Below are 26,314 nucleotides of genomic sequence, written 5' to 3' on the forward strand. Positions count from 1 at the left end.
TCTGGGCCAAATGCCGTGGAAATGGCACAGGAGAGTGAGTCCAGAGGACAAGTGGCCAAGGGCAGCTTGGACCAAGCTGGGGATGCGGACATATCTTTTAAAGGGCCTAACAAGGATGCAACCGAGCTAGTGGGGTGGGCTCTCAGCCCCCATGAGCCCCGCAGAGTGAGGTCAGATGGAAGCCCTGCTCTTCATCGATGCTGCTCCACCCTCCCCAGCCGCCCCGAAAGGGGGCCTGCTACTCCCAACCTGCTGCCAACGTCCCCTCCCGTCCACCACCTTTCCTTCTGCCACATCCTCTGACGATCAGGACCAAACCTTTTTTCACTAATAATAAAACCAGACTATGCAGAACAAGGAGCACATTGAAGAGCAGGTAGGCCCATCCCTCCTTGTCCTGGTAACAGCCACCCCTCCGACAGCACAGGTGCCAGGAGAGCGTATCCCTCCACACACACGCACACACACACACACACGCTCCACNTCTCTGCCTAAGCCCCCCCCCCCGCCCCCAGCTGGATGAAGCTGCTTGTTTCTAGCATGTTCTCTGCCGTGTGCTGCAAAGGCTGTCCCCAAAAGCTGCTTGCCCAGAGAGCTAACACACTGGAGACAGGAACCTGCCCCTACTTTAACCAGTAACAATCCCTGAACCCAAACCCAACACAGGAAAACATTTCTTAGTTAACAGGAGGCCACGTGCGTGTCGGTCGGAGGCTCTGGAGGGGGCGGGAGGCCGGGTCCTGGGGTTCCCACTTGGTCTCTGGGCCAAATGCCGTGGAAATGGCACAGGAGAGTGAGTCCAGAGGACAAGTGGCCAAGGGCAGCTTGGACCAAGCTGGGGATGGGGACATATCTTTTAAAGGGCCTAACAAGGATGCAACCGAGCTAGTGGGGTGGGCTCTCAGCCCCCATGAGCCCCGCAGAGTGAGGTCAGATGGAAGCCCTGCTCTTCATCGATGCTGCTCCACCCTCCCCAGCCGCCCCGAAAGGGGGCCTGCTACTCCCAACCTGCTGCCAACGTCCCCTCCCGTCCACCACCTTTCCTTCTGCCACATCCTCTGACGATCAGGACCAAACCTTTTTTCACTAATAATAAAACCAGACTATGCAGAACAAGGAGCACATTGAAGAGCAGGTAGGCCCATCCCTCCTTGTCCTGGTAACAGCCACCCCTCCGACAGCACAGGTGCCAGGAGAGCGTATCCCTCCACACACACGCACACACACACACACGCTCCACTATGCTATTCTCACCACGCCAGTCACCTCTGTGGCCCCTGCCCCCCTGGCACAGGGTCCACCTCACCTGTAACTAAGGCATCTGTGCTGGCCCTGCCACCAACGTGAGTCTGAGAGGCTCTGCGTGAGGGACAAAGCGTGGAAGCTGAAGGACTGAACTGACAGGAGCCCCAGGGCTTTCTGGGCCAGACCCCCGCCGATGCACTGTGGGAAGAAAACCCAAGCATCCCCTAAGGTGGCCCTTTCCGGCAGGTGTGTGCTGTGCGAGGAGCACAGGTACGCGTGAGTCAGCATTAGTGTTGGCTGGAGCAGGGGTGTGTGTCTGAGACCCCGAGAGGCTCCGGGCAGACATTCTGTGGTGCTGGGGGATCCCGGGACCCGGTCGAGCGCCCCGACGATGCTCAGGCAGGCGCCCCCGACGGGGCAGAGATGACTTGACTCAACTTCTTGTGCCACACTGTCCACGGTCTCTAACAAGCATCCTTCAGGGTGTGAGCTGGGAAATCTTCCCGCGGCAGCAGGCGAAGGCGGGGGAGGAACTGGTGTGGACAGGCCCAGAGTGGTGTGAAACACTGGTGCTTCCACCCTCACGGGGGGACAGCCAGGAGCAGCGCGTGGCTCTGATGGCGGCCCCACCTGCTGGCGGCGCCGCCCTGCCCCACGCGGGCTCCGGCCTGCCCACTATCTGCCGGGCTGCAGGTACTGGTGCACGAACATGTTGAGTTCACTGTCCATCCAACCACCTTTATTCCTGCGGGGAGATGGTGATTTTGCAGTGGTAACATCTGCTAATAAGTAATATTAGCGTTACATGCCCACCCTGTTCTTGGCAAAATCCCCTCCAAAAACTCCCTGCTTACACATGAGGAAAGTGAGGCCCAGAGAGGTGAAAGAGCTTCCTGCAGGCCTGACCCACACACCAGGTCTGCTTCACCCTGGGACCACACGCAAGTCCACGAACTGGGGGGTGCTCTGCCTCCCTGCCTGTCCTGTTTCAGGCTCACCCCGTCCCCATGGCTGACAAGCAGCACACTCTCCCCACGTGCACCCTGAGAGTCCCCAGGGGATGAGTATATCCCTAGGAACTCGCTGCCCTGGGTGGTGGGTGGGGAGGGCACAGTCGGGGAAGGGGAAGTCCACTTCCCTGGGGCTAGAGCCCGTGCCCCATGACGCAGCCCCTGAGTGCTGCCGTCACAGGCGGGGGCAGGAAGCCCAGGGTCCCCATGAGCTGATGTTATCTCCGGCGGAGCCGGGACCTCTGCAGAGCACTGTCACATTCAGCTCTGTGGCTGTGTCATGAAAGCTCACTCCATTTTACAGGTGAAAACAACAAGGCCCAGGAAAGCTCAGAGATTTGCCCGAACACAGGTATCTGGACCAGAACCCAGGCCCCGACTCCTCAGATCAAAACACTCCCACAAATGCAGTTCCCACAGAGGCCCCGCCCCACATAGATCTGGGCCCCGATCCACGTCCTGCCGGGTGCCTGCCACCTAACCAGCTCCCTATGGGTGAAAATGCTTGTGTACCCCCTTTCTAGGGCTCCTGGAGGGAGTGAAGGGTGTGTGGGTCTGGCCCAGGGTGCCCAGCACACAGCGTCAGAGGGCACTGGAGCCCAGCACACCTACATTCCTCTCCTCCCAGCTTTACCATCTACCTGGAGGTTCCTGACAAACTATTTAACCTCTGCGACCCCGAGTTTCCTTTTTCTAAAGTGGAGGTGACAGTGTAGCCCCGAGGGGATGCTGAAGGGTGAGCAGAGCAGCTCCTGTCAGGTGCCTGAGACGCTGTGTTGAGAGGGTGCCGCTGAGCCGCACCCTCCCAGTCCCACACGGTTTGCTTCCCCTGCTGCCACCAGGCCGTGAGGGCAAGAGCCTGGGGGCGCGGTGACTGCGTCTCGTGGAGCCTCCAGTGCTGGCACCACACCGGCCACCCTGCAGGCACTCAGCAAACGTCAAATTCGGGGGCAAGCTAAGTCCCCAGCAGAGACGTGTGCCCGCATCAAAGGCGCAGACCAGCGCCTGAGCCACCGCGGCACCCGCCACACACCAGAGCCCACTGCAGCCCACCGCCCTGGCCAGGCTCACCTGAGCAGTTTTGCTTTGCTCTGAAGTGAGTCAAGAACCTCAATTTTCTGGTTCATAGCGGCAATTTCCTGCTCCAGGTTCTCCCGGGTGACATCAACTTGCTGGCACAAATGAGCAAACGTCCCAGACAGCTCCCTGAGGGGGACAGTCAGGGTCAGCCTGGCACTGTGGCCATTTTGCAGGATGCCGTTGGTGACTAAATCCAACCCGCCCGGAACAGGGCAGCAGCTGAACCCATCTGTCACCTGGTAGCAGCTCTGCCCTGCCCCGGGCCTGGTTGGGCAGGACCCTCCCTACCCCGTGCTGAAACTGTGCATATCCCAACCCACATGCGCAGGCACACACGCAGTGTGCGGACCAGGAGCACAGGGCAATAAACCCTGGCTTGGGCTCCAAACACTAGGAATCAGTTCTTGGTGCTGCCGCTTACGGGCCCAATGACAAGCAACAGCCAACTATGCTTCAAGCCACTGTCTCTCAGTTCACTTCGAAGAACCAAATGCCAAGAAAAACATCTACCTCTAGCCCTGACTGGTGTGGCTCATGGGCTGGGCGTCATCCCACAAACAGAAAGGTTTGCCAGCTAGATTCCCGCTCGGGGCACAGGCCTGGGTTTCGGGCCAGGCCCCCACTTGGAGGCATGCAAGAGACAACCAAAAGATGGTTCTCTCCCTCTCTTTTTCCCTCCCTTCCCTTCTACAAATAAATAAAATCTTATAAATAAACAAATACAATCTTTAAAAACGTCAGTCTGCCTCTAAAGGGTCAGAGGAGAAAACCCCTGGCGAAGCGCCTGCCACACTACAGCCAGCACTCATCCCGCCGCCCAGATCAGGCGACCCATTCCCAGTGGACCTGAGAGGTACCATAGAGAATGGGCTGCATCCACAATGCAGGCCCCTCAAGGCAACCTTTAAAAAAATCCTGCAGGTAACACCTCTCAGCTTCCCACATCCTCCGTCCTTGGGGAACTGGACTCCTACTTGGTCCCAGCCCAGGACAGACGTGTCCCTGGAAAGAGGCTTCTCCCCAACTCTGGCCTCAAGGGCGCACTGCACAGCTCAAGGTCAGCGTCAGGTGATGTGGGGACAAGTGGTTTCCGGGCCGACCTCAGAAGGGAACCCAGAGGGAAGTCCTGCACCAGGGAGGCTGGCGCTGGGCTCAGGGCTGCTGGCCACTCACTGCTGGACTTGGTGGCTGCAGTTGGAGCCAGTGTAGCTGATGATGAGCTGCAGCTTCTCGCTGGCGTACTCCACAAACTGGCGCTTGAAGGCCCTCTCCTTGGCCTTCGTGGTCCAGGTCAGACGCTCGTAGACGTAGAGCAGGCCATAGAGCCCAAAGGACAAGGCGATGAGCCGCCAGCCCACTGCCTTCCACACCTGCGGAGCACAGCAGTCAGCCGTCAGGGCCTCTCTGCCCCACCACCCGTCCTCTCGGCCTGTCCCTGTCAGGGCTGCCCCACCAGCCCTTTGTGCTTCGACTCAGAACACCTCTTTCACTGACTGTCTCCTCCAACCCCGCCGAGGCCTACAGGGCAGGGACCGGCTCTAGGGTTAAAGTGAGGGAAATGCACACGTGTGCACACGTCTCCCCGAGGGGGAGAGGGGTGTGGTTAGGGCACACAGAACTCCGACGTCAGTGCGCTGAGGACACTGACACGTCAGACCCCACACCGCGCTCCTCCACAGGGGCTTCTCTCCGGGTCGGGAGTGGGAAACTGCTGCACGGCAGGGTGGCTACACTCGAAGAGCACTGGACTCGGGGCCGGAATCGTGGCTCCAGCACTGCCCGCCACCCTGGCTGCGTGGCCCCGCGCAAGCCTCTGTATGCTGTTTCCTTGAAAAACCAGCAGAACGGCCTCCACCCCATTCCCAGGGCTGCCTGGGCAAAACGAGACAGTGTACAGGGGTCCGTAATCCCCGGGTGCCAGCGTCTCAGCTGGTGACCCCGGCCAGGCCACCCCCGTGGAAGAAGCGGAGCACATGCCTCTGCAGAGGGGGGGGGGGGCAGGGGCCTCGCCGTCTCTCCCTAGTCTCACAAGCTGAGAACACAACTTCGTTAGTGGCTTTCTGCCCCTTCTAAAATCAGGTGCCCAGGATGGAGAACTTGCCCACGTCACCAAAAAAATTCACGGTGTAAGTTAATCATCCCAGCTGCAGTGTCTCTAGGATCCGAAAGTACAAAATACCCTAGCGATCAAGAGGGCAGCCTGCAAGGTCAGGCCTTAGGGTGGAGAGGAAAGGGCCACAAGCCTAGGACATGGAGAGACAGGGTTCAGGGCCAGGCCTGGCCTCATCTTAAACCCTTTCAAGACTGCTCTTTCCTTGCCTACAAATGAGGAACTCCTGGTCGCGCCCACCTCTCTAGAACCCAGGCCTGTCCACTCCTTGGGTCCTTCCCTCTCCACATGTAGCACAGCCCCACAGAAGAAAGAACACTGCCTGAGAGCCAGACGGGTCCAGAGTCCAGATCCTCGCTGGGCATCTTGGGCAAGCTAACCATAGGCTTTCCTCATCTGTCCAATGGGAATGGCGCTACCTAATGCCAGCTGAGCGAGACAAGTCAGTCAGCATATATATGTCAAAGGACTGAGGCCACACAGCTCCCTACAGATCAGTGAGGAGAACAGGGACTGATGGGAGTGAAGACGCTGTGCTCTACTTCCCACCCTGCCCAAGCAGGACTTGTCACTGACCACTCCTCCAACAACCAGAATGCCCATGGAGGTCCTGGACGTCAGGGAGGCCAGGCCGGTGACCATGGAAACCATGAGCTCTTCCTGGGTGAGGGAGCCCTGCGGCAGGGGGGGCATGCTGGGGTTGGCTGGCGTCAGAGGGACGGGACGCTGAACCTGAAGAGAGAAACCAGGAGAGGGGTAAGAAGAATGGGACTCATTCAATGGAACCCTCAGTGACCATTGAGGTTGGGAGTCCTGAAACAGGGACAGAGGTGGCTTTTCAAGTTCCAAAGGCCTAAGGGGGGAAACGGGCTTTACAAGTAGCAAAGAGGATCTAAGCTTCAAAAGACACCTGCCAGCCAAAGGCGGGCATGGTGGGCGCCCCAAACTGTGAGCCGTGGCCACCCTGCACCACTCCAGCGCCCCCCACGAGGACGCGCACCAGCAGCAGTCTGCGTGGCGACCGACCAAGGCAGCGTGCGGGGGTCGGTGTGAAACCCGGGGTCGTAAAGTGTCACGTGGAGAGACTTCACATCACCTGGGTTTAAATTACGTGTTACAATGGGTACTTGAAAGTAACTAATGTAACAGTGCTAAGAGCTGCTTTAACGTGATTATAAAGAACCACAGCTAGCATCACAAACGCTGGTGGTCAGGGAAAGACTAGCTTGCTTCATGGGAAACCCTGACCATGGTGCAGGGTGGTGGCACGTGTGCCACGCCTGCTGACCACCGGAACCCCTTCCAGAATGCTCCACGTGTCTGGACACACAGACAGACCTCCCACGCTGCCCGCAGGCCGGGCTGCGCTTGCCTGGTCATTGTAGCCCATCAAGGCCCGGCGGCTGCTCTTGGGGCCCAGGAACCTATTCACCAGCATGGTCCAGCCAAGAGAAAAATGGAACTCGATGTCCTCCTGAAAGTCGGCACACAGCTTGTCGCAGTTCAGGTCGTAGCTGAGGGAGAAGCACTGCCGAGGGACCAGCATGTCGATCTGACTCCGCACTGACGCAGGAAGGAGGGGTTTCAAGCCATCTGTCGGGGAGAGAATGGGGGAAGCCACCTCAGCTCCGCCATGAGCCACGGCAGGGCCAACCTCAGAGCAGGAGCCAAGGCGGCTGATGGTTCTGCCCGGAAACCAGGCTGGACGAGAGCGCCGGCGGGCCAGCTTCCCCAAGACGCAGACCTGGGCTCTACCCCTGCTAATGTTTATGCCTCGCACAGACTGAGGAGTGGGCCACACTCTCAGTGGTGACAGTCCCATGTGGTAACACATGACAGCTCTGAGGTCTACATGTGGAATGAACTCGTGACACCCCCAGAACCTGAAGGTACTGAGCTACTTCATGATAAAGGGTGACAGATGAGCAAGGGTCACTGTTTCTGTAGCCTGGCCCGGCAAGGCGAGCTCTGGCAGCTCGGCGTGCAGGTCCCAGAGCCCCTGCGCACTGACCTATCATCTCCTGCTGCATGGTTTGCAGGGAGCTGGTGATGGCCGTCGAGCAGCGGTCAGACATGTTTCGGCCCAGTCCTTCCTCTATATGGCGGTGCAGTTCCTGCAACCGGAAGAGAGACTGAGGGAGGCCGTACCCCCGGCCAGGACTTCCTTCTGGGGGGCCAAGGGACGAGGGGGTCCCAGGCCGGCTGGCAAGCCCACTTCTGCCAAGCGACCTCAGAGAGCTGATGAGGCCTGGGTCTCCCCTCCCAGCTGAGGGGCCCTGACACAGACTCTCAGGAGCTGAATTGCTGTGTTTGCAGATTCCACCCAGAAGCCAAAAGGAATGGGGGGCTTTAACCTGGGCTGTGCTGCTTAAGGACTCACATTCTTATAAACCTTGAGGACGACTGGAGAAGGGTGGAAATCCATCTGGTACTCGTCCACCAGCACCGAGAGGCGCCGGATCTCCTCAGCCATGGCCGTTGACACCTATGGAAGGAAGCGCAGAGGCCCCGAGGAAGAACGCAGCTCAACCCCACAGCACCGGCTGGCGCCTCTCCAACCCTGATACGCTGTGCGCCCTGCCCCCCGCCCGAGCTGGCTGTTTCCTCAGCTCGGCCAGCCTTGGAGTGAAAGCTTTTGAGGCGGGAGGGAGTGAGACTGGCTGACCGAACACTCTTCTAAGATCGGACTAGGGGTCCAGGAGGGGACCTTCCCAGAGCCACATCATGGAACAGTGAACCCAGGGAGGGCTCTGCACGCCTGAGTCAGGGCCACAGGTTCCTTCTAGGAGGCTGAGCAGCCCCTACGAGGACGAGGTCGCTTCTCCTCCTCTCCGGCACCCTGGACTCGCCTCTGATCTACTCTCATCTCCCCAAGTGCCTCCTCTTCGTCTCTCACCTGCCTTTCTACTTCCTCCGTAATCTGCTTAATTCGCAGTTTGTAGTCTTGTGCCAAGAGCTCCAACTGTTTGTCAATAAATCTCAGCCGCTCCTGCCGCTCCTCACGCATGTCCAGGCAGTAAACCCTGAGAGCAAGCACGCTGGTTACAGGACCCGGGTCCCCACTCGACTAGGCGGAGGAATAAGAGGGGCTTCCAGAAAGCCTGCGTGGGCCGCAGCGGTGGTCCCGCCGCAGCGGGCCCTGGCAGTTGCACCCACACGCCCAGGTAGGTGCTCGCTCCCTCCCGGTGTGAGAGAGAGACGGGGCAGCCGCTCGCTCCCTCGCTCGCAGGTCATCTATTTGGAAGATGTGGTGGTAACACTGGGGGAGGTGCCCTCACGGGGGTTAGGACAAGTCCTAACAATTAACATGGGGAAAAACATGGCTCAGCCCTAGAAGCCTGGCAAAACCCACGTAGTCTGAAGTGCTATGAGGGCCAGGACATGGGGTCCCAGCACAGACGGCTGGGTTTACATGTTTCAGAAAGAAACACAGCAAAACTGGGTGGAAGTAAAACTGCGTACACCCCAGAGGGAACAGCTCCAATGCCAGGAATTGTCCCAGAAAGGCGTGCACACACGTCTGAAAGGGACAGGTGAACTGGTGACCACTGCAGTGGCCTGTGCAGCACCAAAGAGAGGAACCCTCACATTGGTCAACGGGAAAACGAGGCATTCACAGCTCACGAGGGACGGCTCCACAGCAGTGAGTGTCAGGACACGCACACGCATGCGTGAGAGCAAAGGGCCGCAGCACACACGGAATGCCGTGTCTGTACGGCCAGAGCACGTGCAAGGCAGTACTGCATACTTTTCAGGACTTATGCAAAATGTACTTTTTAAATTAGATGACAGCACAAATTCATGGTCTTGGCTGCGTCTGAGGAGTGAGCAGAGTGACCCTGGGTCCAGGGGCTGAAGAATCAAAAGTACTTAATACTATTTCTGTTCTATTTTAACTTAAAATAGCACACAGCAAACAGTGTGAATTCTGTGTGGTGGAAGCAAGGTGTTTTTATCTTATTCTTTGTACTTTCCAACATTTTAATCTCTCTCAAAATAAAGCTCCTTTAAAAAATGGGTTCTGCCATACATTGATATTTCTCTCTCTCTCCTTCCTTTCCCCTCTAAAAATAAATAAATAAAATCTTTTAAAAAAAGGGTTCTGTCTGTATCAGGCTCCAAGAACAATGGTAGTGCTCAGTGCAGCCTGGGTCCAGCCTCCACCGTGCGATCGTCAGGGGGCATCGCAGGGAGCAGGCTGCACCCCAGTGGGACAGACACCAATGGTCCCCTCCCCATGTGATTCTAGTGTGGCCTGGTGGCTGGGGAAGGGCGCCGGCATGAGAGCCCAGAGACTCACTCTTGCCAGGTGCGGGGGACTCCACCCCCGGGCCAGCGGCCCCCGGCAGAGGGTGAGACGATCACTCCCCAGCATCCCCATCCTCCCGCCGCACCTGGCCTGGCCAAGGTCCCGGGTTCTCACCGCTGCTCCTGAGCCGCGACGTGCAGAGAGTCCATGATGAGGCGAACCGCCTCTGCGATCTGCTTGGCACGCACTGTGTGCTGCTCAAACTTGGTCTTCACTGCAGACTGGGAGATGCACTCCTGAACAGACAAGTGGTGCTGAGGGAGGCCACCAGGGGCCAGGAGCCAAAGGCCAGACTCTGGTTTTCATGCCAGGGGCATGGCTGGTGACAGCTGGGGAAGGCCAAAAGCACCAGAGACCAGAATCAAAAGACTCACCTCAAACCTCCTCTCAAAATTCTGAAACTCAAGCATCCTCACTTGAAAGCCTTCTGCAAGAGCGCCCCCTAGGAGAATTGCACAACGTTAGTCGAAATAACGGCAGCAGATGAAAACGGTAGAAATCCACAAAGCCAAGCCCACAGGGCACTTGGCTAAACAGTGGCTGGGGAGCAAAGAGCTTCTCACTCAAGGCTCTTCTCACCACCTCCGTCTCAGAACTATTTTCTACCAGCTGCCTTAGCACAAGACCAAACACCTCGAACATTAGGGAAAAGGAGAGAGTCTGTCCCATCGTCACCTCCTTCGGGCATGCCCTGGGCCTTCTGGATCCTGGCGTTGAGCGCCTCCTTGGCAGACACAAAGAAGATGCGGTCTCCAGCCTGGCCTCGGTCCACCACGCCCAGCTCATCCACCAGGAAGCTGGTGCAGCGCTCCATGTGCTGCCGCCGCACCTGGAGCCCAAGCAGATGAGTGTATGTGACTCGGGGGGGGGGGGGGGCAGGCGGGCCCCTCCGGGTGGGAGCCCACAGCCCCTGACTGCTCCTTCTCTAAGAAAGAGGTAATATGCCCTGCCGGTGTGGCTCAGTTGGTTGGATCATTGTCCTGCGAACCAAAAGGTCACAGGTTTGATTCCCAGTCAAGGTACGAATGAGAGGCAACCGATCGATGTTCATCTCCTTTCTCAATAAGCATGTTCTTGGGTGAGGATTAAAAAGAAGAGGCAATATAGGCGCACAGTTCAGTATTCCAGAGTATACACAGTGACCCATTTCTTACCATTCCTGCACTCTTCGGGTGGGGCCTGCCAGAGGTGTTTCATGTACACAGAAGCAGAAACGCTGAAACACACCCCAAACAGCCTCTTGCTGGGGGGCACACACTGTCTCCCTTCCAGGCCCCAGCGGGGAAGGAGCGGGAGTTGAGAAACTAACTGGGCTCCATGGCGACCAGCCTCGTTCTCCAGGCCTTGTTTATGAAAGGAGCAGGGACCACCACACAGCCCCATCCAGCTCTGGTGCCCCGGGGCTCTACTCCTAGAACTCCCAGGCAGTGACAGCCGCTTGTGACACCTGTCACAGGCCAGGTGGTTTTCTCGATGTTAAGAGATTTCAGCCTTGCTGTTACTCTATGACATCCATCACACAGGTGAGAAATTTACCAGAAGGGCTAAGGAATTTACTAAAGTCACACTGCCCATGCCCGCCTGCTGACTACACACTCTGTCATCCCTATCACCAGTCTGCGACTCCTTTTTGTCTCATTCCACATGCGAACCAATTATTCTTCACACCTCTTTCAAGCTCCCCCTGGATAACCTTCCTGAAGCTGAGCCCGTTCTACGATGACGAACTCTTTATGAACCAAAGTGAGCACTGGCCCCAAATACAGGTGCTGCTAATACGGAGGGGAGGCTTCTCAGAGCCGGATGGAAATGTTCTAAAGAGAGGAGGGGTCTGGGAAGGTGAATGGGAGAGGTGACAGAGTGTCTTAAAGCCAGGAGAAGACCCCAGTGACTGGAGGGAAGACCTGGGAAATCCTTCAAGGAGGCCACGGAGCTGATGCAGCCTGGGAATGCACAAAGGGGCACTGGGTCCACATGGGGGGTAAGGGCGGGGGTCAGCCCCCAAACTGCTGAATAAAGAGGTACCGACCTCCTCCATGTACTCGGGCTCCGAGGCGGATGCGTCCCAGCGGTTGTTGAGGATGAAGATGTTGGGGCGGGACAGGCGCTCGCTCACCTTGTGGAAGAACTGCTTCTCCTGGGGGAGGGGGAGAGGGAGGGACCTCAGCGGCGGAGGGGCCGAGCCAGCCTGGGCCCGGGGAGCGTGGGGAAGGTGGAAGAGGGGTTACCGTCTGCATCAGGGTGGACTCCGAGTTGGCCACCAGCACAAACACATCAGCGTCCAGGCAAAACTTGTCAATCCAGCTGTCCAGCTCTGTGGTGACATCGATGCCAGGGCTAGAGGCAACAGAGGCAAACCGACATCAGGCAGAGACCACGCATGTGCCCTGTTCTTCCAGCTTTGACAGACCTGAGGCAGCCAAGCAAAGGAAGGAGACGGCCGCAGAGGGGAGAGCGGTGGAGCCCGTCATCCCTCAGAGGGGATTTCTACTTTTCATTTTGCAACCTTCTGCCACATGCATCAATCATCTTTACAAAACATAATGATTTACAATTTCCCTCTGGAGACGAATAATTACGGTGGAGCGAGCGCGCCCCATGAGCACTACAGTGCCAGGTCCTTGGTACACTGCAGCCTGCTCACAGAGCAGGAGCCGAGTAAACTGCTCCTTTGACAGAAATGAAGTGCAACACGGACCCTACTGCCCCTCCCCCATTACACGGAGCTGAGGCTTTGGCCGCCCTCCTACCCCTCTTTACACACTACCACTGGGACATCGTCAGGGCCCTGATGCCAGTGGGTGCAGTAACTAGAGGCTGGAGCGACTCCATGAGGCAGGAGGACCTGGTGGAGCCAGGGCAGAAGGCAGTGATACAGAAGCAGAGTAACGACAAGGTCCGGGAACGCTGGCTTGAATGACCAAGAAATAAGACACCCAGCCCTCCCAGTGTCCTAGGGAGACACCTTCCCTCTCACCTGTCCATCAGCACCAGGTCGTCCTTCAGCAGAGGGCACTTGGAGTTGGGCCACATCACACTCACCAGGCTGCCGGCGTGCAGCTGCTCATCCTGGTGCAGGGCGTGCGCTAGCTGGTTCACAGTCTGGTGGGCACAGGGAAAGAGGGTTCAGGGCCAGGGACCAGCCACCAGCCAGATTTCCCGAGCTGCCTGTGTGGCACAGTAGCCCAAGGCAGCTGCCACTCTGCCACCCCTTTCCTTTCACTTTACACATTAAAAGTCAAGCACTGGGAGTTGCCAGTTAGAACCAACTATCCTTCACTCCTCTATTAAGCTTCTGTCTTAGGTACGGTGCTGAAGCTGACGGTGTTCTGCATTGCCTTTCTGAACCAAAATGAGCATCTGGCACCAAACAAAAATGCACCTGGCTCTGAGAGAAAGTAAAAGGTACAAGCCCCAGCTGGTGTGTCAGAACCACAGAGCCGAGACAGCAAGCACTCTCTAGCAACATCCCCAAGAAGAACAAGCACATGCTCCCTCCATGGCAAGAGAAAGTCCGATGGCCTGCTGAGCAATCTGCAAGAACCAAAGACTTCCAGTTCCTGGGGCTCTGGTTTCTGACCCTCCCCAAAGCCCTCAAAAGCCAGGGCACAGGGCTTCCCACAGTCCACCACCGGGGCACTGCCCTCTCCTTGGAGGTGCCCTCAGTCCTGTAGAGCTGCTTAGGTCAAGCCCATACTCACCCACCAGGGTGCCCAGGGCTGAAAGGTGGGTCCCCACCCCAGTCCCTGCACGGCCCCTCACCTTGATGCTTCTCTTCTCCTCGGAGCCCTCAGTAAGGAGGAAGGCCTCGTGGCCATCCGTGCCCTCCACCCGCAGGAAGCAGTTGGTGGTGTGGCCGATCCCGGAGGGCAGAACTTTGTCCCAGAGCATGGCATTGATCACGGTGCTCTTCCCGTTGCTTGTCCTGTGGGACCGAGAGCCTGGCAGTCAATGAGGCCGCCAGCACCTGCATCTGGGCCTTCATAATGAAGTCACCAGCCCAGACATCCAAAGTCCCATTCTCTGCAATGACGCCAGTGCCCAACGGGCGGGGAGCGCGCTGAGTTTGGGAAAATGGTCAGACAGGCTCCTCTGGCCTGTGCTGTGCTGCGCCCTGGTTCATTCCTACAGACCACTGCACACGGGACTTGCACAGCACAGTGCCAGCATGATGACGCCAGCATGATGACACCTAGCTTGTCCTTAAAGAGACCTGCCACCAACCGTTAGCCTCTCAGCATCACTATGGAGACCGCCTGAGGAGACCCACTCCTTCCGTTTGAAACCAATGACATCCTCAGTCTAAGCGACCTCGGCTGAACGACCCCAACGTCCCTGGTTTTCCACACGGGAGAAGGCAGTAGCGCCCTGGGCTTCCACACCCATTTCTAGATTCCAGTGCCCGGGAGCAGCTCTGTGGGCCTCGGCATCAGCACCAACGGCTGCCACTGAAGCTAGAGGAAGTAAGTGCTGGGGGATGTGGGGAACTGAGAGCCACACGCTGCCCCTGGGAAGGTAAAAAGGTGCAGTCGCTGTGGGAACCAGGATGCGGGTTCCTCGAAAAGTTAAGACCAGAATCGCCGCATGGCCCAGGAATTCCACTGCTGAGTACACGCCCAAAGGGACTGAGAGCAGGGCTCAGGCAGCACCTGCATGCCCGCATCCAGAGCCGCACCGCTCACAACAGCCAAAGGCGGAAGTAGCCCGCGCGTCCGCCACGGACGAGTGGGCAAATAAGATGTGGTGCACACACACCCGCTGGAATACTATTCATCCTTAAAAAGAAAGGGGATTCTCACTCTTGCTACAACATGGATGGACCTTGAGGACACCACGCTAAGTGAAATAAGCCGGTCACACGAAGACGAGTACTGTGGGTCCCCACTCACATGAGGTTCCCAGACAGAAATTCAGAGACAGAAGCAGAGCGGTGGGTACCCGGGCCTGGGGGAAGGGGATAGGGATGACTGTCCAACAGTCGAGGTTTCAGTTCTGCAAGATGAAGAAGTCCTAGAAATGGACGGTGTGATGGCTGCACAACAGTGTACGCGTATTCCACACCACTGAACTGTACACTGACAAGTAATTACGATGGGCCCTGGCTGGTGTGGCTCAGCACACTGACACCGGGCTGTGAACCCAAAGGCCGTCAGTTTGATTCTCAGCCACGGAACATGCCTGGGTTGCCAGCTAGGCCCCTGGTTGGGGGCGTGTGAGGGGCAACTGATTGATATATCTCTCATACATCAATGTTTCCCTCCCTCTTTCTCCCTCCTCCTCCTCTCTCTAAAAAATAAATAAAATCTTTAAAGAAAAAAAATAATTACGATGGTAAATTTTATGTTGTCTGTTTTGCTGTAAGTAACACTTAAAAAAGTAAGAACAGAGCCTTGGGATGCTGACAATGGTCCCCACAAAGCATCGCCCTCCCCCGCCCCTCCCTCCCAGCTGAGAAGGCAGGTGTGAGAGCCTCAAGGACTCACCGGCCAAAAAATGCCACTTTCATGTGCCGCCGAGCCAGCACCTCGCTGATGCCCCTCACTTTGGACAAGTAGCCTTTGACATCCAGAACTTGTTCTTCTGTCGTAACAGGGTCCAGCTCTGCATTCCTGTAGGTGTCTGGAGGTGGAGATTGAAAATGGGTCAATGCCTGGTCAACGCCTGGTCTAAGGAGCTCACTGTCACAGGTCTGGAAGGGACAGAGTCCCCTGCTGTGGCTCCCTGCTGTTGTTGGGTTGAAGGTGCAGGTCCCCTACTATGGGGTCCCGCTCCAGGGCCAGGAGGCGCTGGCCTTACCTCTTCCTAGCTATGTGACCTCGGGTAAACAAGCCCTTCTGGGTCTTAGTTTCTTCCCCTTAAAATGGAGACAGCAGCACCTACCTCATGTGACTACTGCAAGGATAAATAAATGAAAACGCAGAAAGTGCTAAAAATGGTGGCTGGTGCGTGATGAATACTCGAATGGTAACTGCCATCATTTGCACGTTTATTACTTCACAAACACAAAGTTCTCCATTCCAGGCACTGTTCTGATCACTTTTCAAACACGGCACCATTTGCCAGTCTCAGAGTTAGCACACGGCAGAGCCAGGAAAGGGGCCAGGCACTGGGCTCCGGGGTCCTGGCTCTTCCCGAGGCCCTTCCTGGTGGGGCCCTGCCTCCTGCTCCCAGAGGGTCTCCTGCCAGCCCGCTGCCGCACATGCCACCTCTCCCTGTCTCGACACTCAGCGTGCTGCTGTGTTACTCTGGGTTTTGCTCGGTGCTGCCCTCGACCCCTGACCCCACTCTGAAGAATGAACGCACCACCCTAAAGTCCCTCTGGCTCATTCCCACAGTCCCAGGTCTAGCTTGGACTGCACGGCCCCCAGGAAGCCTCCCCCGCCCCCACGACCTGAGCTGGGTCCCCTGGTCGGTGCCCCCACGGCACTCTACACTCCCCCATCGCAGCACTCCCCCACCAGAGTGTAAGCGTCTAGCTCACCTGCCTGCATCACCTGCCACATGAGGGCCAGACTGCCTGGTCCCAGCGCCCAGCAGGCGTGCAGTGCTTGCCAAGTGAATGAACACTGGGATCACTGCACTGTTCTTTCCCAGTGGCAGATGAGTAACAAATGGCGACAGGGGGGAGCAAATGAGCAAGACCCCGCCCCACCCCACCTCATACTTGCTCCGGGAACATGCACCAGCAGGCAGGAGGGCAGACAGGAGTTTGGCCCCCAGCACACGCCTGCTGCAATGACTACAGACTCAGGTCCCCGCCATGTGATGTGCACAGCACGATGGCCTGTGGAGGTGGGGCCCTCGGGAGGTCATGACGGTGAAGGCCTCAGGACTAGAACTAGTGGCCTTATGAAAGAGACCCCGAGAGCCAGCCAGCTCCTTCTGCAGGTGGTTACACACAAGGTTACAGAGAAAAGACAAGAGTCTGGGGAGCTGGCCCCCACCAGACACCAAGTCTGCTGATGCCTTGACCTTGGACTTCCCAGCCTTCAGAACTTCTGTTCTTCATAAGCCACCCAGTCTATGGTATTTCTATCGCGGCAGCCCAAATAGGCTAAGACACTTGAGAACCACTGGGCTGACAAGCCCCGGCCCTGAGGACATTCCCACAGTACTCAGAGCACAGGCAGCATTTCGGACACCACCCAGTGAGTTTCCCCTGCAGCTGGTGCCATGCTGTAAAACCTCCAGTAGGCACACGTTTGTCCACAGTACCGCCTTGGGTGAGTGACTCGGAGGGTCAATCTGGGCTCTGGGAGGGCAGTGGCCTGGTGGGCCCCGTCCCCACATGGCCACTGCTGTTACTCTATGAGTAACTCTAGGCACACCGGGGTCACCACTGAACAGGCAGGTGATGAACTGGATTCAATGACCAATCTCACAACTTCAAAATTCAGACTTCTAAATTTAACAAACATTCCGGAGGTACTCTCTCTTGCACCAAGCACCATGCTAAGGGCCTGGTCTCAGTCTGTCGGGCAGACTGAGACATAGTGCCAGACTGGGCGGCTTCCACATGACAGAGACCTGCTGCTCAGTTCCGGCGGCTGAAGGCTCAAGCCGGGGTGCTGGCCCGGCTGGGCGAGGGCCTCTTCCAGTTCACAGACTTCCCGTGGGGTCCTTACCTGGCAGGAGGAGGTTAGGGCGCTCTGTGGGGTCTCCTGTATGAGGGCACGAATCCCGCACGTAAGGGCTCCACCTTCACGGCCTAATCGTCTCCCAAGGGCCCCAGCTCCTAACACTATCACATGGCCTCAGGACTGGGGGACACAGACACTCAGACCACAGCACTGGACACACTTCCTTTTTCCCAGGAGCAGCCTGACCCGAAACCACCCAGAAGCCAAGTCACTCCCATGGAAAAGAGAGCGAAGGGTGTCCTGGGGGCGTTTCCACTGATCTTCTAGGGTTCTTCGGGCTAGGATCTGAGAGCCCCCAGTCTCCTCACAAGGGAGGGGCCCAACGGCAGATACGACTCAGCCCCAGACCCGGAGCCAGGTGCGCCTCCCGGAGAGGGAGTCTGCCCTTCTCTGCTGGCGGAGCAGGGACTACAGGTTGGGCTCAGATTAGCAGCTAGTGCAAAGGGTGCCAGTGATGCACGTTTGCTCTTCACAGTCCTGCTGCCTAAAACACCAGACAGCTCCCGGTCAGAAGTAAACAACCCCAGAAGGAGCCTGGGCTTTGGGGTCCGAGGCACCTGGGTGAGCCCCTCGTCACTTGCGAAGTATCACGCAACTCTCAAATCTCAACACACTTGTGTTGGAAATGGGGACGAGGTTTCCCCGCCCCCGCCCCTGCTACGACATGAATTGGTGTACACAGAACCTTAAATGAACTCTCTCGTTTCCCTGGCCAACGCCCTGGCGTCCAACTCCACAGGCTCCCAAGCAGAGCACCGTGGACGGTGACAACCCGTCCGAGTGTGAGCCCCGAGAGAGCAGGCCTGTTCCTGCCCACCCCCAAGTCCCGTCACCTAAATGACTGAGCTGCTAGGCGTGGGCCCGGCTCAGCAGGCCGCCTGCCTCACCTTCGAGGAAGGTGGCGCTCTCTTGGATGTAGGCCCCCAGCTGCTCAAAAATGCCATTGATCTTCTTCTTGGCAGTGACAAAGTGCTTGAGTGGAGAAGCATTCACCTCAGCCATGTGTCTCTTATCCTTCTTGACTGTGACAATGGAGTTGCATCGAGAGAAGAACAGGGACATCGCGCTGCAAGAGAAGACGTGAGCAAACCTGAGAACTCCCAGCTCGGAATGTCCTGCTAGGGGTACGGCAGGGGAGGGGAGGGGGGACCGGGACCAGCCCTGCGGTCCGCTGAGAACCTGGAGCCCTCCAGGACTAGATCAGGGCTGCTGAAATAAGAACCACATCCCAAGCGTAGGAGGGGACCTCTAGGACACCAGGCCCGCAGCGTGGGCACTCCGACCCTGGAGCCGGACTCAAGCTCAGGCCTGGTGCTGGCTGCTCCCCGCCTGCTGAACGATGGCAGGCCCTGCCTTCCTCACCTCAGACAGACGGGGAGGACTCGGGAGGTGACGCACAGAGAAGCCCTCGTCTGCGCCTGAGGCAGTGAAGCAGGACAGAAACCCCACTCGTTTCCTGCAGCCCAAGAGGGCGCTGCATACTGACAGCAGGGGAAGCAACTTGACGCTCAATGTCAGTGACGCCGCCACACCCCCACCACTCTGCTGCCCAGACCCCGCCAGACAGATTTTGGTGCGGGGGTGGTGGGGGCACCAGGAAGGATGATCCTCAAGGGGAGGTCCATAATTTACTTACAGACTTTTACTGGTCTCTATCAATGTGCGCACAAAGAAAATGTGGAAACTGAAGGCAAACCACCCCACAACCCCACCTTGAACAAAGAGGGGCTATGCAGTAACTATGACAAGCTCAGTGGCCAAAAGTAACCTCATGATTTTTATACGCTATTTTAAGAACATTTTTCCAGCCCTAGCTGGTGTGGCTCAGGGGATTGAGCGCTGGCTTGAAAACCAAAGGGTCGCCAGTTCGATTCCAAGTCAGGGCACATGCCTGGGTTGTAGGCCAGGTCCCCAGTTGGGGGTGCATGAGAGGCAACCACACACTGATGTTTCTCCCTAAAAATAAACAAATAAAATCTTTTTTTAAAAGGTTTTACTTATTTTTAGAGAGGGGAAGGGAGGAGAAAGAGAGGGAGAGAAACATAAATGTGTGGTTGCCTCTTGCACGCCCCCTACTGGGGACCTGGCCTGAAACCAAGCCGTGTGCCCTGACTGGGAATCGAACCAGCGACCCTTTGGTTCATAGGCCAGTGCTCAATCCACTGAGCCACACCAGCCAGGGCTAACAAATAAAATCTTTAAAAAATATTAAAAAACACATTTCTCCTGTATTTTTGCAAACATATTAACATTGTCATGGCTGTAGTATAAATTATATCAGCATTCCCCTTTTGTTGGCTGTTGTAAATTTTAAGGTATAAATAAATCTAATGTGATCAAAAAAATAAATAAAAAAGGAAGTGACCTCACAGGATGACCTGACGATAAACCCCTCACTGGGCAGGCTACAGTGGCCAGTCCAACTCCAGGCCTGTGTCTGCCTCACTAGGCTAATCTCTGCCTTAACCTCTGTTCTCAGGCATCTAGGTCAGCACAGCTCTGAAATCCTCTCACGGGAGCACGCACCTGGTTGTCCGAATACCGTCTCCACTCACTGTAGATGTTACGTGCTGACTATTCTGTCCCACCAATGTAAAAGAAGTGTGCATCTCTCCACTTTACTTTTTATCCAATCAGGGACTCCCCAGTTTTGCTCTCCCCACCCCCAATTAGTACCGAGGACCACCCCCAATCCATTGGGCTGCCACCAATGGATTTCCCATAATGGTGGTCCTCGCGCCCCCTGCTTTCATTCCCAATGCACGGAAAGAACCGCACTCTCTCAGTCTTGCTTCCGGGCAGCCCCTGCCGTGGCTCTAACTCCTCTCGCAAACCATTCCTACAGCTTTGGGAGTTCTGCCATGGCACCGTGGCCCTGGGATAAGCACTGGTAATATTTGTTTACCTCCACGGCCCGTTTCAGTGTGGGTGGCTCTACCGCTCTCATTCAATCACACACATACATCTCCGGGGCCCACTTTGTTCAGAGAGCGGTAACACGTTAGGGGCTGCAAGACCTGACTCCAAAGACCTAGAGATCTTTGGCTAAAGTCAAAAGGGCAGACAGATCAGAGAAGGTGGCACCCAGATGTGGCCGGGAATCTCTGGTCCCAAAAGCAGACCGCTCCTGAGACCCCACAACACAGAGAGCTGCTTCCCCCGCAGAGCCCTCAGAGCCTAGGAAGTCAAAGGAGAAAGGCCCCTTCCAGGATGGGGCGTGGAGCGTGCAGCGGTGTGGGTGCGCCCGGCTGCACCCTCCTGAGCACCCAGCGAATTCCTGCCAACCACTCCCTCTCCAGCAGCCCTAATACCAGCGCCATCAGCCCTGCCTCCCCCACCCCGGCCAAGCAGTCTGCCCTCTCTCACTCTTTCTGGGAAAGAAGAAAGAGAAGGCGTTGCTCATGAGTGAGCATACTTGAGAAACTTGCTAAGGGCACCAAAGTGTGTTGAGTAAGTTCCCAAGAAGCAGAAATACCTAGAAAAAGCAGACTTAGAGTAATACCTGAAAGCTGGCCCTTAGGAACTAACCATCCCAAAGAGTGGGCAGAAAGACAGAGAGACCCACAGGGAAATGGCAACCTATGTGTTTTGCCTCGACCTACAAATTACTTTGTGCCATTAATGATTTCTGGGGAGACAGGAGAAATGACTACACGTCCATTCCTCCCTCCGTCCTTAGTGAACACTATGACTGTGGGAGAGACGGTCTCAGCGCGGGAGCCACAGGTCAAGGGCTTCAATGAGAGAGACAGCAGAGCCCTGGGAAGGGACACTAGGAAGCGGTGCCCTTGGCCCCTCCAAAGCTCAAAAGGAGAGCACGCTGAAACCAGGTGCACTGGGGCCCAGCACCGCAGACTGTTGGAGAGACGGTGGGGACACACGCCAGTAAGAGGAAAGCCTCCGGAGGGGGAAGAAAGGGATCTGAGACAGGGTGTGATGCTGCAGTGTAGGTGACAGACTGGAACAACACACAGCTGGGTGCAAATTGTGCCTGGTCTACCTCTGGGCTACATGAACTTGAGCAAGTTATTGAACCTCAGAGCCTTGGATTCTTCCTGTGTACAATTACTGTGATACACAGAGTGAAAAGACTAGTGATGACATAGTACAAGCTCAAAGGTAGCTCTACCATGTTACATAAAGCAACAAGAAAGTCGCCAGCACGATGACAACACCCAGCCTTCAGGGAAGGGCAGATGCAACCCCACCACACACCCACAGCTCCCCCACCTGCCACCTCGAGGAGGGAGTAAACAGGTCTGGGCAGGGGGAGGGTCAGCAGCACTCAGCCCCAGGAGTGACTTGCTTACAGGCAGCAAGGTCCCTGAGACCAGCAGGGCTTGCAGAAGCAAGTGCTTTCAGGTTCTGGGCATCGTTTGGAAGCCCAAAGGATACGAAGCCACAAGTGTTAGTGTTCAGTGAGTGCAAGATGCAAAGGCATGCGCACTAGTGAAAGTTCAGTGGTTCGATGGTACAAGCTGGGACTTCAGCTTGTCCAGCTGACCTGCTCTCACCACTGCCAACGTGCAGCCGCATGCCCCATCCCAAGCTGCTCGAACTCTGCAGGGGTGAGAGGGGTCTGGTTCTGTTAACTCCCACCCGAGATTCCATGTTTGTGCTCGCATGCTGCTTCCGACCTGGACTCCTCCTTCCCTTTTCACCCATTTGACTCCTACTGTCCTTCTAGACCCAACGCTAGTGTCCCCCCCTCCGTGAAGCCTTCCCTGATGCCTCCATGGAGGACATGCAACCTTACCATACGTTTTGCTTCTTTTCTGTGCTCCATCTCTCTGTCTAATGTATGAGCTTCTAGAAAGCCCGTCTCTGACACACAGCACTGACCTACTTCCATTTCTACTTTCCTCCGCCACAACTGTGAGAAACGTGGTTTGAACTATGAGGAGTACCTTCTTGCCCTGCCATCCCTGGAATGCACAAAACTACTTTTTTCTTAAAATGCAGCTTTTAACTAAGTGTCTGTTTCTTAGTATTTGGAGCTCAGCGAGTCAAGACTTGAACAAATGGTTTCAGATTCCAGAATTTAATCCTTCCAAAGAGAAAGCTACACATGCAGAGGTCTACAAATGAGCCAAAGTTGCAAAACATATGCACACAAGCCAAGACAGGGCCCCTGCCATCTTGAGGCTTCCCCTGCTGGCTTCCTAGCCTTCCAGAGTGGTGGGAGGCGGCTGGGTTCCTGTCCGTCCTCTGGAAAACCCTGATAGTCCCTATTTAGCACAGGGCTCACCACAGCACGTGGGGCCGGCCCCCCAGGCGTAGCTGGGCCCGAGTCCAGCTCCAATACCAGCTATACACAATGCTTCAAGATATTGTGACTGCTGCAAAGTACTCTTAAGGTCGTGGTTTCTGACAGTTTACAGCAGCATTTCCCAAAGTACGGTCCAGTGCGCACTCTAGTGCACCCGGTTTTCCACGTAGAATCAGTCTGTACGACACCATGTGTATGCTTCAGACCCCTCCCACTGGAGGCCGTGAGCAGAGGAAAGACTTTGGGGAGCAAGGTCTGTTGCTAGGACACTACTTTAACTACATATTTAAGGCAGCCTTCCAAAAACGTATCTGAAGCCCTGGCTGGTGTAGCTCAGTGGATTGAGTGCGGGCCTGCGAACCACACAATCGCGGTTCAATTCCCAGTCAGGGCACATGCCTGGGTTGCAGGCCAGTTCCCATCAGGGGACTCACGAGAGGCAACCATACATTGATACTTCTCTCCTTCTCTCCTTCCCTTCCCCTCTAAAAAATAAATAAAATATTTTTTAATGTATCTGAAGAAACCTTATTCTATGTAACAGGTTTCAAAATCCTGGGGCTCATTCTTTGGATCATTCATCCTGGCAGCCTCCCACTCCCACCCCGAAGAACTGCTGGGGGCACAATACTACTAGGTTGTTATTACTGTTGACCTCCAACCAGAACCACACCCAATTCTAAACTGAAATTATCAGCATGCCAAGAAAATCAAAAGCTTTGCCTCAACTTCAGCTATTAGTAGAGAAGTATTAGGTGCCTTGGGTGTAGGGAGAGCAGTAGCAAAACTCACTGCACGGTGTGTCTGGACCCCAAGCACAGTCCCTGGATCCACACCACCTCCTTACCCAGATTTATGTACAGCAACTCCTAGCAGGGAAAAGAAAATGGATCCACCGGATCGTCTGCTGGCACAACTGGAGCAGAGGAGAAGCTGAGAAATTGAAACAAATGAGTATACAGGGTAAAGGAGGCAGAGCTGACTCGAAGAGCTGTGATGAGGAGCCAATCTCTACTAGGCAAGCAGGGGAGGGTGGAGCCAGCACAACACAGAACAAACACGGAAGACCAATTCTTCAGAGAGCCCTGAGATCTCAGCTACTTTCCACCCTCAACCAGCCTCTCTCAGCAACCAGTGCACCCCTCCATGGGAGTAGAAAGGAGACAGTTTTTCAATACAGGTTCGAAAACTCCAGCTCTGCGCAAAGATGACCCCACCCAAGAGACTTGCTAAAGGACGACTAACAGAGTGTGTCCCTTTCCACGCAACCCAGGTCGAGTTCCAGACATTATCGCCACCACTTACTTCTTGGATGGTGAGAGACCTTCACCAGGTGGGCATCGTGGACATGGCTGGGTCAAAAAGATGAGAAATATCTTCGTTCTCCTCTGTCCTGTCTCAGGTTGAGGTTGGCCACGGATTATGTTAACTCCACCAGTTCCAACTTTGGAAAGAAAAGGGACAAGTCAACAGACAGCAAAAAAACCCCAAAACCAAATGAGGTGTGTGGAACACATCTAATCAGGTACAAAGCTAAACAAACACATCCCTGAGGGAAGCTGACTCAGTGACGAGGCAATACTGTATGATCTGTGAAGTGCCCTGTGGGGAAAACCCGACCTGCAGGTATGCGGCCCATCCTGGGTGTCTACCGACACGTACTCGGACACGGGCCGTCAGCCGTGGGCTGGCCAGGAGCAGGGGCGCTGGCAGAGGCCAATCCAGAGGGTGGGAGGTGAGGCGGGAGCACACCTGGCACAAGGCCTGGGCTTGAGGGCTGTGGAACTGAGGACTCCAGAGAGAAGGGGAGGGATAAGGAAAAGAGGAACTTCGTGGAAACCTATGCGCGCCAGATGTAAACTGTCTTACTTAATTCTCTCTTCTCTTTGTGGTGCAAAGAGAAGCCTGGCATTCATGAGCTGAGAAGGGAGATACCACCTCCCTTTGACTCCAAAGCTCACTTGTTTTAACCATGTGAGAGGGACAATAATCCGAGCCCTTTCTAGGTGGAGGGAAAGGGAGAAGATACGAGAAATTAAAAAAAAAAAACAGGGCAATGAAGGATGACAGGAGAGGGGAGTGGGCAGTTTTGGCCTCATGCATCCAAACAGCTAATTATTCAGCGTTCTCTGTGTGTCTTCTTTTTGAGTGCTAGGTTTAGAGTTAGGGATAGGTGTAAAAAAAAGTCTATGCCCTCAAGGGGCTTACCATGCCGTTTGAAGTCAAACAAGTACACTGACACCCATACGAGAGTGTAATAAATGCCCAGAGTAGGAGAGGTCGGCGCAGCGCGCTATGGTGATGAACGCCGGCACGCGTCCCATGCGGAGTAAATGCTGGCTAACAAAGGACGGGGTAAGAAACGGGGAAAAGGCAGGGGTTGAAATGTGGCGGTGAAGCCTGGGTAGGCGGGGGCGACGAGGAGCCTCAGGGGACCCCGCCTTGATTCCCGCCCCCTCCTCTCAGGGCCAAGGGGGGCCGGGCAGCGAGGCCAGAGCGTGGAGCTGCCCGCCCCCGTTCCTAAATCTGTAACCTCAGGGCCCCCAGCATCCCACCGACCCGTCCCGGGGTGCCCAGGATTCGCCGGGCTGGGTTGGGTCCGTCCCCACCACTCGGGCGTTCGCCCTCTCACCTTCACCTTCCCGGCCTCGCGGCCGCCATCACACTAACGACGTCATCCGTGAGCGTCAGTCAATGGAGAGGCGGAAGAAGGAAGGACGGGAGCGTCACCAGCCGCCGCAGGTTTGCTGCTGTGGCCCTGGTGAGTCGTGGGACTCCGAGCTCAGCTGGTTGGATCCTACCGCTTTTTATGGGTCTGAGGTGCGCCCGCTCGCGCCTGGAGAGGCGTCTCTGCGCGCTCCTTCACCGGCCCCGCGTCCCAAGCCGATGACGTAATCCCTGGACTCCTGCTGCCTCATGGGGGCTGTAGTTCCGCCGGGAGCCGGGCTGGGCTGGGGTGGGCGGGGCCTCCAACTGTCAAAAGGACAAAGAAAACAAGGGCGTGGATTAAAGGTTCCCGCTATTTCTTTGGTGGCCCCGAGCGTGAGCCCAAGGCCCCTGCTAGGTCTGGGATCTAAGCTTTCGTTTTGCGATTTTAGAGAAGCGCTCGCAAGAGGAAGGCAGGAAGCACGTTGGGGCCTGCTGCCCTTCAATTGACTTTGAGAAGTAAGAGCAGTAATAGCAGTCAGTGAGCTGGTAGGTACTTAACATACCTCATTGTATTTAACCTTCACAACAGGTCTAGGAGGCTCAGAGAGATCACCCCAGCTCACAGACAGCAGATCACTGGGCCTCACTGTGTGCCAGGCAGCAATAAACAGGTCACCTGATGGCCTGTCACAGCAGGTTCCCTGGTATAGCAGCCACTGGCCCCGTGTGGCCTTGGAGCCCCAAGCGTGAACAGAGATGGGCCGTAAGACTTAGTACCCAAAAAGTATGTAAGTGATCTCATTTTATAGATCTATATATTTTTAATTGATTGTGTATTAAAATCGTAAACCAATAATGGTTCTGTGGTAAATAACCTCACCAAGTGATCCGAGCATAAATTCCTAACTAGGCCAGTCCCGGTCTGTAGGGTTTACACACCCCAGGTTTACCGCTTTACTGAGAGGCTTATCTTTGCCTTAAGCAAGCTGCGCCTGTTATTAA

General features: G+C 56.0%; 1 protein-coding gene across 2 annotated transcripts; it reads right to left on the reverse strand.

The window, feature by feature from the left end:
• Positions 1 to 484: 484 nt before the first annotated feature.
• MFN2 (mitofusin 2) lies at positions 485 to 25,533 on the reverse strand. Of its 2 annotated transcripts, XM_037045207.1 has the most exons (20): positions 25,296 to 25,533; positions 23,969 to 24,107; positions 23,511 to 23,596; positions 18,282 to 18,460; positions 15,238 to 15,373; positions 13,517 to 13,679; positions 12,732 to 12,856; positions 11,983 to 12,091; positions 11,784 to 11,891; positions 10,430 to 10,583; positions 10,129 to 10,196; positions 9,869 to 9,990; positions 8,342 to 8,468; positions 7,826 to 7,930; positions 7,457 to 7,559; positions 6,818 to 7,038; positions 6,022 to 6,177; positions 4,509 to 4,705; positions 3,327 to 3,461; positions 485 to 1,990 (listed from the first exon to the last, which is right to left on the reverse strand). In XM_037045207.1, the coding sequence occupies exons 4-20, from the start codon at positions 18,454 to 18,456 to the stop codon at positions 1,921 to 1,923; spliced, it is 2,274 nt and encodes a 757-aa protein (XP_036901102.1). In that variant the 5' UTR covers positions 18,457 to 18,460; positions 23,511 to 23,596; positions 23,969 to 24,107; positions 25,296 to 25,533; the 3' UTR covers positions 485 to 1,920. The 2 variants fall into 2 exon arrangements, with proteins under 2 accessions (XP_036901102.1, XP_036901101.1); XM_037045206.1 differs by lacking the exon at positions 23,511 to 23,596 and having other exon boundaries at positions 25,296 to 25,532.
• Between the last annotated feature and the right edge of the window lie 781 nt (positions 25,534 to 26,314).

Source organism: Sturnira hondurensis, unplaced genomic scaffold, assembly GCF_014824575.4.
Source record: "Sturnira hondurensis isolate 20B ecotype Veracruz unplaced genomic scaffold, ASM1482457v3 Scaffold0004257, whole genome shotgun sequence".
In the NCBI taxonomy this organism is placed as follows: Eukaryota; Metazoa; Chordata; class Mammalia; order Chiroptera; family Phyllostomidae; genus Sturnira; species Sturnira hondurensis.

What these genes read in the sequence shown, in the direction of transcription:
- MFN2 (XM_037045207.1), bottom strand. Translation starts at nt 18,456, where the DNA reads ATGTCCCTGTTCTTCTCTCGATGCAACTCCATTGTCACAGTCAAGAAG. An exon ending in AGTCCACCCTGATGCAGACG is followed by an intron (nt 11,892 to 11,982) that starts GTAACCCCTCTT and finishes CCCCTCCCCCAG; the next exon opens with GAGAAGCAGTTCTTCCACAA. An exon ending in CCAGGGCATGCCCGAAGGAG is followed by an intron (nt 10,197 to 10,429) that starts GTGACGATGGGA and finishes CAATTCTCCTAG; the next exon opens with GGGGCGCTCTTGCAGAAGGC.